General features: G+C 50.5%; 1 protein-coding gene across 30 annotated transcripts in view; it reads left to right on the top strand.

Annotated features, from left to right (window-relative positions):
• The window catches only part of nrxn3a (neurexin 3a), a 1,599,218-nt gene that overhangs the window by 1,437,206 nt on the left and 148,727 nt on the right, over positions 1 to 13,285 (top strand). For 19 of the 30 annotated variants that reach the window (XR_013888541.1, XR_013888540.1, XM_080202236.1 and 16 more), the window contains one exon: positions 9,607 to 9,699. The exons of the other annotated variants lie outside the window; for them this stretch is intronic. Coding sequence is in view for 17 of the 19 variants with exons in the window: in XM_080202236.1 (XP_080058362.1) it covers positions 9,607 to 9,699 (93 nt within the window). In the remaining 2 variants the exon portion in view is untranslated. The remainder of the gene's footprint in view (positions 1 to 9,606; positions 9,700 to 13,285) is intronic. 30 annotated transcript variants of the gene reach the window in all.

Here is a 13,285-nt window from a genome sequence, read left to right as displayed (position 1 = left end):
CAGTCTTATATCAGAATAGTGTTGGGATCCATGAAGAGCTCCTTCCCCCCCACCCGCCCCCCCCCCCCCCCCCCCCCCCGCCACATCAATTAAAGTTTTAAAGTTTATTTATTAGTGTCGCAAGTAGACTTACGTGCAGTGAAGTTACTGTGAAAATCCCCGAGTCGCCACACTCCTGTTTGGGTTACACGGAGGGAGGATTTAGCACGGCCAGTGCAGCTGACCAGCACGTCTTTCGGACTGTGGGAGGGAAACCGGAGCGCCCGGAGGAAACCCGCACAGACACGGGGAGAGCGTGCAGTCTCCGCACAGACAGCGACCCGAGCCGGGAATCGAACCCCAGGTCCCTGGCTCTGTGAGGCAGCCGTGCGAACCACTGCTACCAGACCACATCTGCGGCTGTTGGCCATCCCCCGGAGGGGTTCATTGCCCCTCCCAGTCCACAGGCCAGGCACTGGTGGCCATTTTAACTTTGAAAAGAAGGCCCCTTTTCTTCAGAGGCAGCCCCCATCTTAACATTTTCGATCTTTGTCTGTTCTTTGAGGGGGGGGTGGGGTTTGCACCAAATGGTGCTCGCCCATCTGCCACTAAGCTTCCCGCTGCTATCGGGATCAGACCACCCCATCCAACGTATCGCCAACATGACAGCCAATCAGTGACCAGGGGGAAGGATCGCCATCCAATGGCAGATAGACTCCAGAGGCTGGTTGGCCAATAGAAGGCTGAGATGTTGGCAAGTCCCTGTGAGCTTGGCAGCTGCAGGTCAGCAGGACAGACCAAGGAAAGGAGATGTCACGGCGGGGACTGCGTCTGAAGAAAAGGTGCCTTCTTTTCGAAATTAAAATGGCCACCACTGCCTGATGGAAGGATGGAGAATCAGAGGGCACGGAGTTAAAAGTGATTGATGAAAGAAGCAACGATGACATGAGGGATCACCTTTTCATGGAGTGAGTGGTTACCGCCCAGAATACTCTTCCTAACGGTGTTCAAACAAGGAATCTGAGAGGGAATTAGATTGTTATCTGAAAAGGAAGAATGTGCAGGATCGTGGGGGAGAAGGCAGGGGTGGGGCACTGGCTGAATGCTCCTTCACGGAGAGAGCTAGTACAGACACGATGGATCAAATGGCCTCCTTCTGTGCTGTAACTATTCTGCGATTCCTTCTCTGGTGCTCTGATGTCTTGTTGCAGTGGCTGTTATGTAAATAGGAGCCTGCACAGCGATTGTTCAAAGCCTATGCAACGTTTGTGTTGTATCTCTGCAAGAATGTAACGACTGAAGATCATAAGAAATAGGAAAGAGCTCTCGGCCCCTGGAGCCTGACCCACCGCTCAATACAATCACGGTTGATCTTGGGATTCAACTCCACATTCCCACCCACTCCCGATGTCCCTTATTGCCCTGAAAGACTGAAGATCCGCCTAGCCCAGCCTTAAGTATATTCAACACCGGAGCATCCACAGTCCTCTGGGACAGAGAACTCCCAACAAAGATTCACCACGCTTCGAGTGAAGAGATTTCTCCACATCTCAGTGCTGAATGGCGGAGCCTTTCCCCTGAGACAATGAGTTCTAGTTTCTCCAACCTCTCATCAACTACCCCGTCAAACTCTCTACATCTCAATGAGATCCCTCACATTCTGCTAAACTCCTGAGGTTGTAAGCTTATTCGACTCAATTGCTAGGATTCATAGAATCATAGAATCCTGACAGTGTAGAAGAAGGCCATTTGGCCCATCGAGTCTGTACCGACCACAGTCCCACCAGGGCACTATCCCTTTAACGCCACATATTTACCCTGCTAATTCCCCAACACTAGAAGGCAGTTTAGCACGGCAAATCAACCTAACCCACACGTCTTTGGACTGTGGGAGGAAACCAGAGCACCCGGGGAATCCCACGCAGACACGGGGAGAACATGCAGACTCCACTTCTACTGCCCCGCCCACCACAGAATTGGAGTGGATGAGGGGCGCACAACAGAAATCTCCATTGATCTCGGACAGGAAATTCTGGATTTGCTCGGGTGAGACCCCCGTAAAATCCTGCCCACAATGTCTCCCCATAGGTCTCATTGCCAGGAATCTATCTCATGAACATTTGTTGCAAATATCTTCATCCTTAAATAAAGAGACTAAAACCAGCATCCCATGTGCCCTTCCATTAAAGCCCTTTCCAATTGTAACAAGATTTCCTCGTCCTTATATTCCAACCCACTTACACTCAGGGCAGAATTTTCCAGACCCGCCGCCACAGGAATTGTAGCATGTGGGGTCATAAGAACATAAGAAATAGGAGCAGGAGTAGGCCATCTCGCCCCTCGAGCCTGCCCCGCCATTCAATAAGATCATGGCTGATCTGATAGTGGGTTCAGTTCCACTTACCCGCCTGCTCCCATAACCCTTAATTCCCTTATTGGTTAAAAATCTGCGACTTAAACACATTTAACGAGGTAGCCTCTACTGCTTCAATGGGCAGAGAATTCCAAAGATTCACTACCCCCTGGGAGAAGAAGTTCCTCCTCAAACCTGTTCTAATTTGACTCCCCCTTATTTTGAGGCTGTGCCCCCTAGTTCTTGTTTCCATTCTAAGTGGAAATAACCTCGCTGTTTCCACCCTGTCTAGCCCCTTCATTATCTCATATGTCTCTATAAGATCCCCCCTCAGCCTTCTAAACTCCAATGAGTACAGGCCCAATCTACTCAACCTCTCCTCATAAGCTAATCTCCTCATCTCCAGAACTTTCTCTGCAGCCCCTCCAAAGCCAACATATCCTTTCTCAAATAAGGGGACCAACAGTACTCTAGGTGCGGCCTCACCAGTACCTTGTACAATTGCAGCAAGACCTCCCTGCTTTTATACTCCATCACACCATGCAAAGGTCTGTTTATTTAGGGTGGGATTTTCCAGCCTTGGGGCAAGCGTGTCTGGAAAATCCCGTCCTGAAAGTCCAGTATTAGGCTAAGGAGCGCTGCGCAACTTCATCAAAGTGTTCCCCGAGTTCCGTGAGTCCGTTGGAGGAGAGATTACCTCAACTCCGCTGGTGTTCAATGGAGTTTACGCAGAGATTGAGGGTGTTCGGGCTTTGGAAGGATTGGGTAAGGTAGCTGATTGGTGGAATCGGGCACTGCTGTAGACACCGGCTCCAGCGATAACTTGAGCTCTGAGTTTGCTGGGGTTTTGCCCGCTCCCCACCGTCCCCGACCCCATTGTTGAAGGGAATGTTGACAAGATGAGCGATGGAGTAACAGGGTGGATTGACCCAGATTTGACTGACTCTTTGCCCCGAGAGGCTGAAGGATCTCAATGCTCCCCCCCCCTTTCTCAGAGGCTGAGGAGGCGGAAGGGAGACTGAGCGAGTGCGGGGCCTGCCCACAACCACGGATGGTCAAATCTCACCACGCTCATCACACTTTGGGGAGATTACAGCCTGCTAATTGCCAAAAGGCGGACAAAGACAAATATTGAGAGAAAATGATACTTTAATAACACGTCCACTTTCCCCCCTGAGGGAGCTGGCCACTGAACAACAGCAGCTCGGGGAAAGGTTAGCCTCACCATCGGGCCTTTGCAATTACTGCTCACAGTATATCATTGGTGACAACGTGCAGGCGTCGCGGCTATCAGGACCAAAGAAAGGGGTGCTCGCAATTATCTGTAAGCACGGCACTGGTCCTCTCCTCAATGCTCGCTTTACACTTTAACTATTGGGAGTGCAGAGGAGGTTTACTAGGCTGATGCCGGAGTTGAGGGGGTTGAGCTATGAGGAGAGGCTGAATAAACTAGGCTTGTACTCGTTAGAGTTTAGAAGAATGAGGGGAGATCTCATTGAGACGTATAAGATGATGAATGGGATGGATAGGATAGAGGTGGAGAGACTCTTCCCGCTCAGAAAGGATAATAGGACTAGGGGGCACAGCCTCAAGATAAAGGGGGGACGGTTTAGAACGGAGTTGAGGAGGAACTTCTTCACTCAAAGGGTGGTGAATCTCTGGAATTCTCTGCCCGTTGAAGTGGTGGAGGCTGCCTCGCTAAATATTTTTAAGACGCGGGTTGATGGGTTTTTGATAAGAGAGGGGATTAAGGGTTATGGGGAGAGGGCGGGAATGTGGAACTGAGCCACGACAGATCGGCCATGATCTTATTGAATGGCGGGGCAGGCTCGAGGGGCTAGATGGCCTACTCCTGCTCCTATTTCTTATGTTCTTACACTCAATTGAATGGTTCAGTTTCCGGGCATTTCGGGCTTGCAATCTTGAGTTGCCATTAGCAGGACGGGAGGAGTTTGGACTTGAGCTGAGGACTGCACTTTTACCTGGGATTGGTGGCATTCTGGGTGCAGACACTACGCTGAGGTGGGATGTGGATCCTCTGTAAGTTGTCCTCTCCAAACGAAATACTCCTTTATGCCCCACCGTTCAAACAGGGTGGCACAGTGGTTCGCACTGCTGCCTCACAGGGGCCCAGGTTCGATTCCTGGCTTGGGTAAAGTAAATTTATTTATTAGTCACAAGTAAGGCTTAGACTAGCACTGCAATGAAGTTACTGTGAAATTCCCTAGTCGCTAGATTCTAGCGCCTGGTCGGGTCAATGCACCCTAACCAGCACGTCCTTCAGACTGCAGGAGGAAACCGGAGCACCTGGAGGAAACCCACACAGATACGGGGAGAATGTGCAAACTACACACAGACAGTGACCCAAGCTGGGAATAGAACCCAGGTACCTGGAGCTGTGAAGCAGCAGTGCTAGCCCACTGTGCTAAGGTGCCGCCCTGTATATGTCGAGTTTGTATGTTCTCCCCATGTCTGCATGGGTTTCCTCTAGGTGCTCTGGTTTCCTCCCACAGTCCAAAGATCTGCAGGATTGGTAGATTTGCCAAGTTAAACTGCCCCTTTGTGTCCTGGGATGTGTAGGTTAGAAGGATTAGTGAGGTAAATGTGTGGGGATAGGGCCTGAGTGGGATTATTGTCGGTACAGACTCGATGGACTGAATGGCCTCCTTCTGCACTGTAGGGCATTCTATGAGGGTCAGATGGTGGTTCAGGTCAGCCTAGCCTTCATCAAATGGAAACTTTACTTTTGCCTTTTTGTAAGATCAAGACTCAGAGGTCGAATAGTACTATTCAACGTCATAAAGAGTAAGAGGAAGGAGGAAATGAGTCAACAGAAAAAGAGTGAGAGGATAGTGTTTATCGGTGTCAGAGGCTGGACATTGAGAGAGAAAGTTTATTTATTAGTGTCACAAGTAGGTTTACATTAACACTGCAAAGAAGTTACCATGAAAATCCACTAGATGCCACACTCTGGTGCCTGTTCGGGTACACAGTAAAAAGTCTGACAACACCAGGTTTTAGTCCAACCTATTTATTTGATAATATACTCACAAGCTTTCGGGGTTAGCCCCTTCGACGAATATATTATCAAATAAATATATTATCAAATAAAGTATATTATCAAATAAATAGGTTGGACTAAAACCTGGTGTTGTCAGACTTTTTACTGTGTTTACGCCAGTCCAACGCCGGCATACCCACATCATGACCTGTTCGGGTACACAGAGGGAGATTTTAGCACGGCCAATGCACCTAACCAGTATGTCTTTCAGATTGTAGGGGGGAACCGGAGCACCTGGATGAAACCCACGCAGACACAGGGAGAATGTACAGAGTCCGCACAGACAGTGACCCAAGCCGGGAATCGAACCCGGGTCCTCGGCGCTGTGAGGTAGCAGTGCCAACCACTGTGCCACCGTGCCGCCCCCATGGAGAAAGGCAAAGGGAATAAAAACACTCCATAATCTTAGGAACCTAGGTCACTATCTGTGTGGAGTTTGCACGTTGTCCCCGTGTCTGCGTGGGTTTCCTCCAAGTGCTCTGGTTCCCTCCTACATCCCAAAGATTTGTAGATTAAGCAGATAGGCCATGAAAAAATTACCCCGGAGGATTAGCAGGATAAATATGTGGGGTAACAAAAACAGAAAATGCTGGAAAATCTCAGCAGGTCTGGCAGCATCCGTGGGGAGAGAATAGAGCCAACATTTCGAGTCTGGATTACCCTTTGTAAGTGCGTGGGGTTATGGGGATAGGGCCTGGGTAGGATTGTTGACGGTGCAGACTAGATGGGCCGACTGGCCTCCTTCTGCGCTGTAGGGATTCTGTAATTGTATTATACCCGATGAAGAAGGAGCAGCAACATTTGTCAGTGCCTAGGTTGCCATTTAGTTTCAAGTTTGATTAAAACAGCTAAAATAACACATGAGGGGTTGTCTAATTTGCTGAATCACTAATGAAAATACTGCAAGCTTTACGGAATTCAATGGAAGTATTTGTCAAAACAGTGCCTCTTAAAATTTATACCATGGTTCTTTGATTGGATTTGATTTATTATTGTCACATGTATTAGTATAGAGTGAAGAGTATTGTTCCTTGCGCGCCATACAGACTAGGCCTTTGGCCTAGTGACTCAGTAACGCTGGTGCGATACGATCTTATGTTTCTAAGACCTGGACTCTTCTAATTCCAGATGCAAAAATTCCTCTGGGATAATCTTTGCCAGTTCCCAATCTACCCCCCCCCTACCAAAATCATGAACCCCCCCACCCTTCGCCAGGAGCATCACTCCAGTCACTGCCGCCTTACGTTACCACGACAACCGGGCGTTTCCCAGAACCCACACAGCACTGGGCCGGTAACCAACACCTTTTTTTTCCCAGAAAGACTTTCAAAAATCTACCTTAGGATGACAGTCAACCGTGGTATAAATTTCTTTCTGAAGAAGTAATGCCTTTTGTTGGAGATATCAAAAAATGTGGACATGGTGTCGCAACAGGTTTGGCTTGATTTTGGATCGATGGTCTTCATTGACTGAGCACGGTATCCATCAGGACCCCAATGTCTGTCTCCGACGTGACTGATATTTTTTTTCAAAGTGTAATTTGCAAGGAGAAATGAAATGGAATGACTATGCATGCTTAGCCCATTAAAATGATTAAAAGATAAAATAAATGGTTCTTTATATACCCTGGGAAAAGCTTTGCCTGGTCATGACGATGCATTTTAAAATGACAGTCTCTCTTTCTCAAGGTCTCATGAAGCAGGAACAGTGTTGATTCGCTCTGCAATTGCCTCACCAGAAATCTCATTCCAATTTAATTTGTCTTTTAAAAGTTATTTAAATGATATAATACGTCGTAGGCGACCACCGCATTCCACTGTTATTTTCCGATAGGGAAGCAAAAAGCGAGCCTCGGGTCTCGCTCGAGGATGCCAGGCCGGTGGGACGAAGGGGTGGGGGAGAGGGAGTGTCTCTGGTCCCATGCCCTTCCTCCGTCGACCTCCGTTGCGTGACACCCGGACCTTGGTCCCCGGGGGTGGGGGGGAGGTGGGAGGAGACATCATCCAGGGTTTCCCTCGATAAAATGTCGGCTGAAAGTAGGAACATTTTGGTCTCCAAACTCTCCCCGTTCCCCCATAATCATAAAGAATGGGGGGAAGCCAAGGGTGCGTGTGTGGTGGGGGAGTCAGTAGAGCGGGGGGCGGGGATTGCTGAAGGAAATATCTGAAGTGCGGAGGGGGGGCAGATTGAGAAGGAAAAGTAAAGGTGGACATCATTCTCTGAATTCTCACAACCTTTCCCTTTTGCACTACAGACTCGCTGGCTGTGAAAGAAAATAAATGAATTCCTGTCAGCCAGCGTCACGCGCAGGGTTGCTGGGGGTTCGGGGGGGGGGGTCAGGTTGGGTGTTGGTGGTGGGGGTGGGGTGTTGTTTCCTGCAGCTTTGGTCACTTGACCTCTCACCTCAATCTGCCCAACCCTCACACTCCCACCATTGGCCAAAGACCAACGTCACTGCCTTGTCGTGGCCAATCAAGAAGGCAACGGAATCTTTGTTAACCAATTGAATTCACCGTGGCTGTGAGTTGTGTCCAATGTTTTCACGGCGGATGGAGTTTTAAAAAAGACACAATCTATTGTTTACCGAGCCAGTGATCTCATTCCTGAGTTTGCTTACAGCATTGTTCAGGAAAAGAAGATGAAAGACTTGCATTTATATATTTATAGAGATTAATTTTCAATTCTTGGAGACTCCAGGGTAATCTTGGCAAACTGAATTTCAGATCTAAGATAAAATAGATGTGGGAAAAAGATCTCACATAACCCGCACACACACACACACACAACACACATTCATACACAACACACACATGCATACATACACATACACAAACACACATGCACACATACATACACCCACGCACACACACACACATATACACATGGACACACACAGTCACACATACACACACACAACACACACTCACTCACACCCACATACACACACACACACACAGCACACACACTCACATACACACACACACAGCACACACACTCACATACACACACACGCGCACATACGCACAAACACACACACATAAGCTCACACATACACATGCAAATACACACACATGCGCATACACACATACACATACACACACACAAACGCACACACACCACACCCATCCCTCTCCACACATGCACAAACACATATATACCACACATGCACAAACATGATGCATATATATGCTGCACACATATTCACACTTACACACGTGTACACACTTAGACACTCACACATGCCTTTTTATACATATACATATACACATATGACACACACACAGCATAGAAACAGGCCCTTTGACCCAACTTGTTCAGGCCACCCTTTTTTTAACCACTATGCTACTCCCAATTGCCCACATTTGGCCCATATCCCTCTATACCCATTTTACCCATGTGACTGTCTAAATGCTTCTAAAAGACATACTTGTACCTACCTCTACACTGCCCCTCTGGACCCTTTTGTATCTCTCCCCTCTCACCTCAAACCCATGCCCTCCTGGGATAGGATTTTCCGGGCTCACTTACCCCAAGACCTTCCCCCTGTGCTACCATTCCGAGCCAAGGGAATCAGAATTTGCAGAGCAGTTAATCCACAATTTCAGGGCAACACGGATGTCCATAGAATCCCTACAGTGCAGAAGGAGACCATTCGGCCCATTGAGTCTGGACCAACCACAGTCCCACCCAGGCCCTATCCCCATGACCCCACTTATTTACCCGGCTCGTCCCTTTGACACTAAGGGGCAATTTAGCATGGCCAATCCAACCTAACCGGCACATCTTTGCAATGTGGGAGGAAACCGGAGCAACCCCCCGGAGGAAACCCACGCAGACGTGGGGAGAACGCCACACACACAGTGACACAAGGGCGGAATCGATCGCGGATCCCTGGCGCTGTGTGGTCACAGTGCTCACCACTGCGCCGCCCCCCTCAATGTCCTCCCTACATTAAGCAAAACACTGAAGGGTTGCCTCCAGGGGACGGAGGAAAATAACAGTGGCATTTGTGTGTTGCCGCAGACTTTGACATTCTGTTAATGCGGAGGGTGTGCAGAGTTAGTTAAAAAGTGTGGTAACTCGGTGCAATGATATGACACATGATAAATCTCAACCACAACAACAACAACAAAAAAAACACTGACGTTAAAATGTAAGATGTTCACAACTAACCTTCCAGATTTTTCTTAAGCTGTCTCTTTAAACTTTAAAGGAAACATTGATAATGAACGCCTGGCGATTGCTAAAACGAAAATCCCCAAAAAATTCAGAGGAATAGTATTTGATGAGTGGCTACAAGAGAAAGGTAAACTCCATTAAAAACTTTAACGTTAATGCTTTCTGTCTTGTTCATTCTTTTTTAATAAAAAAAAAACATCTAAAGCTTGCATTAAAGTCTTCTTTGTTAAAAAAAAACAGTAACTTAAAAATAATCTTGTATATGGAGCGAAGCTCTTGGCTTAATGTAATTTATAACTTGTGTAGTGTAACTTCACTTCATTTTATATCGATAAATCACTTTATAATTCATCATTATTAAACTGTAGTTAAAGGGACTGTCAAAGCCTTTGGCTTCGTAATAAATGATGCATGAATTCTTAAAAAGGTGAATTGTAACTTGCATAATACATGATAATTCACTGGGTAAATGTGTAGAAAATAAGCTTGCTTTTAAAGTGGACACTTTACATCCAATTGAAGAATTTAATGTTTTATAAGAAACCTCAAATTAACCTAAATGAAGTGTTACTTAATATCACCTTTCAGCCAATCTCCTAATCGTTAAAGTCCCTTTAGCATTCATTGTAAGCTCAAAGTTAATGTGACTCGGACTTAATATTGAAATGGATGCATGCACGGTTATGATCTTCATGCTGTTTTTGATGTTCACAAGCTCCTTAAACCTGTGTCTTGAAGTTACGCTGCAGAGCAAGATAGCACTTGCGTTTACAAGCTGCTTTGTGTGCATGGCGAACGGCGATGGTTGGTTGGTATGGAGGTGGCCAATTTTACGCATAGCAAGAGCCCACCGGCTGCTCAGTTTGTTCATTGATGGCCGAGAGTGAGATGCCGTGTAAAGGTGCCCCCCCCCCCCGCCCACTTTCCTACACTGGACCGCTCAGCCTCTGCCCAAGGTTGAGGTTGGAGGGCGGGCTTGCTGGCTCCGAGGGCTGAATGGCCCCCACCTGCTCCTGGTTTCCGTGCGTCCGTCCCTGGAATTTTCACTCCCAAGGTCTCCCACCTCAAACTTTCTCGCCGTTGGCCCACGTCATGCCCACACACCTCACTTTGCCCCATCCCCACCTCGCAGCTCAAACCCCCTTCCACCTGCCCATCTCCTCCCCCCCCACCCGCCACTGCCACCCCCCCTTCCACCTGCCCATCTCCTCCCCCCCACCCACCACTGCCACCCCCCCCTTCCACCTGCCCATCTCCTCCCCCCACCCCCACCACTGCCACCCCCCCCCTTCCACCTGCCCATCTCCTCCCCCCACCCCCACCACTGCCACCCCCCCTCCACCTGCCCATCTCCTCCCCCCCACCCCCACCACTGCCACCCCCCCTTCCACCTGCCCATCTCCTCCCCCCACCCCCACCACTGCCACCCCCCCTTCCACCTGCCCATCCCCTCCCCCCACCCCCACCACTGCCACCCCCCCCTTCCACCTGCCCATCCCCTCCCACCCCCCCCACCACTGCCACCCCCCCTTCCACCTGCCCATCTCCTCCCCCCCCACCCCCGCCACTGCCACCCCCCCCCCCACCTGCCCATCCCCTCCCCCCCACCACTGCCACCCCCCCTTCCACCTGCCCATCTCCTCCCCACCCGCCACTGCCACTCCCCCTTCCACCTGCCCATCCCCTCCCACCCCCCCCACCACTGCCACCCCCCCTTCCACCTGCCCATCTCCTCCCCCCACCCCCACCACTGCCACCCCCCTCCACCTGCCCATCCCCTCCCACCCCCCCCACCACTGCCACCCCCCCTTCCACCTGCCCATCTCCTCCCCCCACCCCCACCACTGCCACTCCCCCTTCCACCTGCCCATCCCCTCCCACCCCCCCCCCCACCACTGCCATCCCCCTCTCCCACCTTCCTACGGCCAATTGGAAAGCGAGTAGGCTCCTGGTTAACCAACTGGATGAATCTTGACCATCCATCAAACTGTCTTTTTTCTCTTCAGAAAATGCTGGAAAATCTCAGCGGGTCTGACAACATCTGGCAGAACGGAGCCGACGTTTCGAGTCTGGATGATCCCTCCAAGAGTCATCCAGATTCAAAACTTTGGCTCTGTTCTCTCCCCACAGATGTTTACAAGTTCGTAAATTCGTAAGATTATAGGAGCAAAATTAGACCATCCGGCCCATCGATTCTGCTCCGCCATTCGATCGTGGCTGATGTGCTCCTCATCCCCATTTTCCTGCCTTCTCCCCATAGCCCTCCAACCCATTACCGATTGAAAATCTGTCTAACTCCTCCTTCCTCACTATCCCAGCATCCGCTGCACTTTGGGATAGTGAGTTCCACAGATTCAAAACCCTTTGAGAGAAGCAGTTCCCCCTCAACTCTGTTTTAATTTTGCTATCCCTTATCCTAAGACTGTGACCTCTCGTCCTGGAATGCCCCACAAGAGAAAGCATCCGCTCCACACCTACTTTATCCATGCCTCTTATCCTAATGCTGTCAAAACTGCTGAGATTTTCCAGCATTTTGGTTTCAGATTCCAGCATCCACAGCATTTGGCCTTTGTTGCCTTTTTCTCTTCCTTTGATCTTCAGCAATTATCCGACTAATTAATTATAATTGGAATGAGGAGACACTCCACTGTGGCCCCGTTTCACATTTCTTCAGCGGCCCCGAGACCAGGCCTCGGTTTGGCCTCTAGGGCAGCACCTCCCAGGGTCCGGCTGTTCTGGAAGTGTGCGCCCAGGTCCCGGGAGGGAGTGGGGGCACGAACCCACATCCTCTGATCCGGATGCTCACGGAGCCAAGCCCCCGGATGGGAGCGGTGGGCAGGAGGGGGCGGTAGATTCGGTGAAACGGTTGTCATCCGGCACGCTCCGCGAATGGGTAGTGCCGTGAAACACGGGTGACGGCGAGTGCTGCAGACGCAAGGCAAGACGTAGGGCCTGATTTTACCGTCGCGGGTGCAAAAAAAGGTGGTAAAGTCGGGTGGGAGGCCACTAACGCAATCCGCGTCCGCGCAGTTGGCCGCTTTCCCGGCACCAGGGAATGGCGGTGATCCGTTCCGCGCCCGAAATGGATAAATGGACCTCCGAAATAGAAGTCTGAATGGGGCCCCCCAGCTGCTGGAGAGGCGAGTTCGGAGCTTCCAACAGCCCCCCTGACCCAGATCAGTGGCGTGGGAGGGAGGAGGGAGGCCATTTGGTTGTCTGGTTGGGGGTGGGGGAGGAGGAGGAGGAGGAGGCGGGTCAGACGTATCTCGGGTGTGGAACGGAGGGGTGGGAGGGGGGGGGTGGGGGGTGGGGATAGGGAGGCCCGATCGTTGTCTAGTGATCGGGGGTGGGGGGAGGGCTGCTCGTTGTCTGGTGGCGGGCGTGGGAGGGCCGATCTCTGTCTGGTGGTGGGGGTAGGGAGTGGGGAGGGCTGATCTTTGTCTGGTAGAGAGGGGGGGGGGAGGAGGCAGGTCAGATGTTCCTCGAGGCAGGGTTGGGGGGGGGCGTGGGGGATGTGAGGCCAGATCATTCCCTGAATGGGGGGTGGGTGTTGAGTGAGGCTAGACCATTCTCTGAATGGGGGGTGGGTGTTGAGTGAGGCTAGACCATTCTCTGAATGGGGGGTGGGTGTTGAGTGAGGCTACACCATTCTCTGGGGTGGGGGGGGTGAGGCCAGATCGTTCCTGAATGGGGGGGTGGTGGGTGTTGAGTGA

The sequence above is a fragment of the Carcharhinus amblyrhynchos genome, chromosome 14 (assembly GCF_965287045.1).
Source record: "Carcharhinus amblyrhynchos chromosome 14, sCarAmb.v2.hapA, whole genome shotgun sequence".
NCBI classification, from domain to species: Eukaryota; Metazoa; Chordata; class Chondrichthyes; order Carcharhiniformes; family Carcharhinidae; genus Carcharhinus; species Carcharhinus amblyrhynchos.
This window is presented reverse-complemented; position numbering and strand designations above follow the sequence as displayed.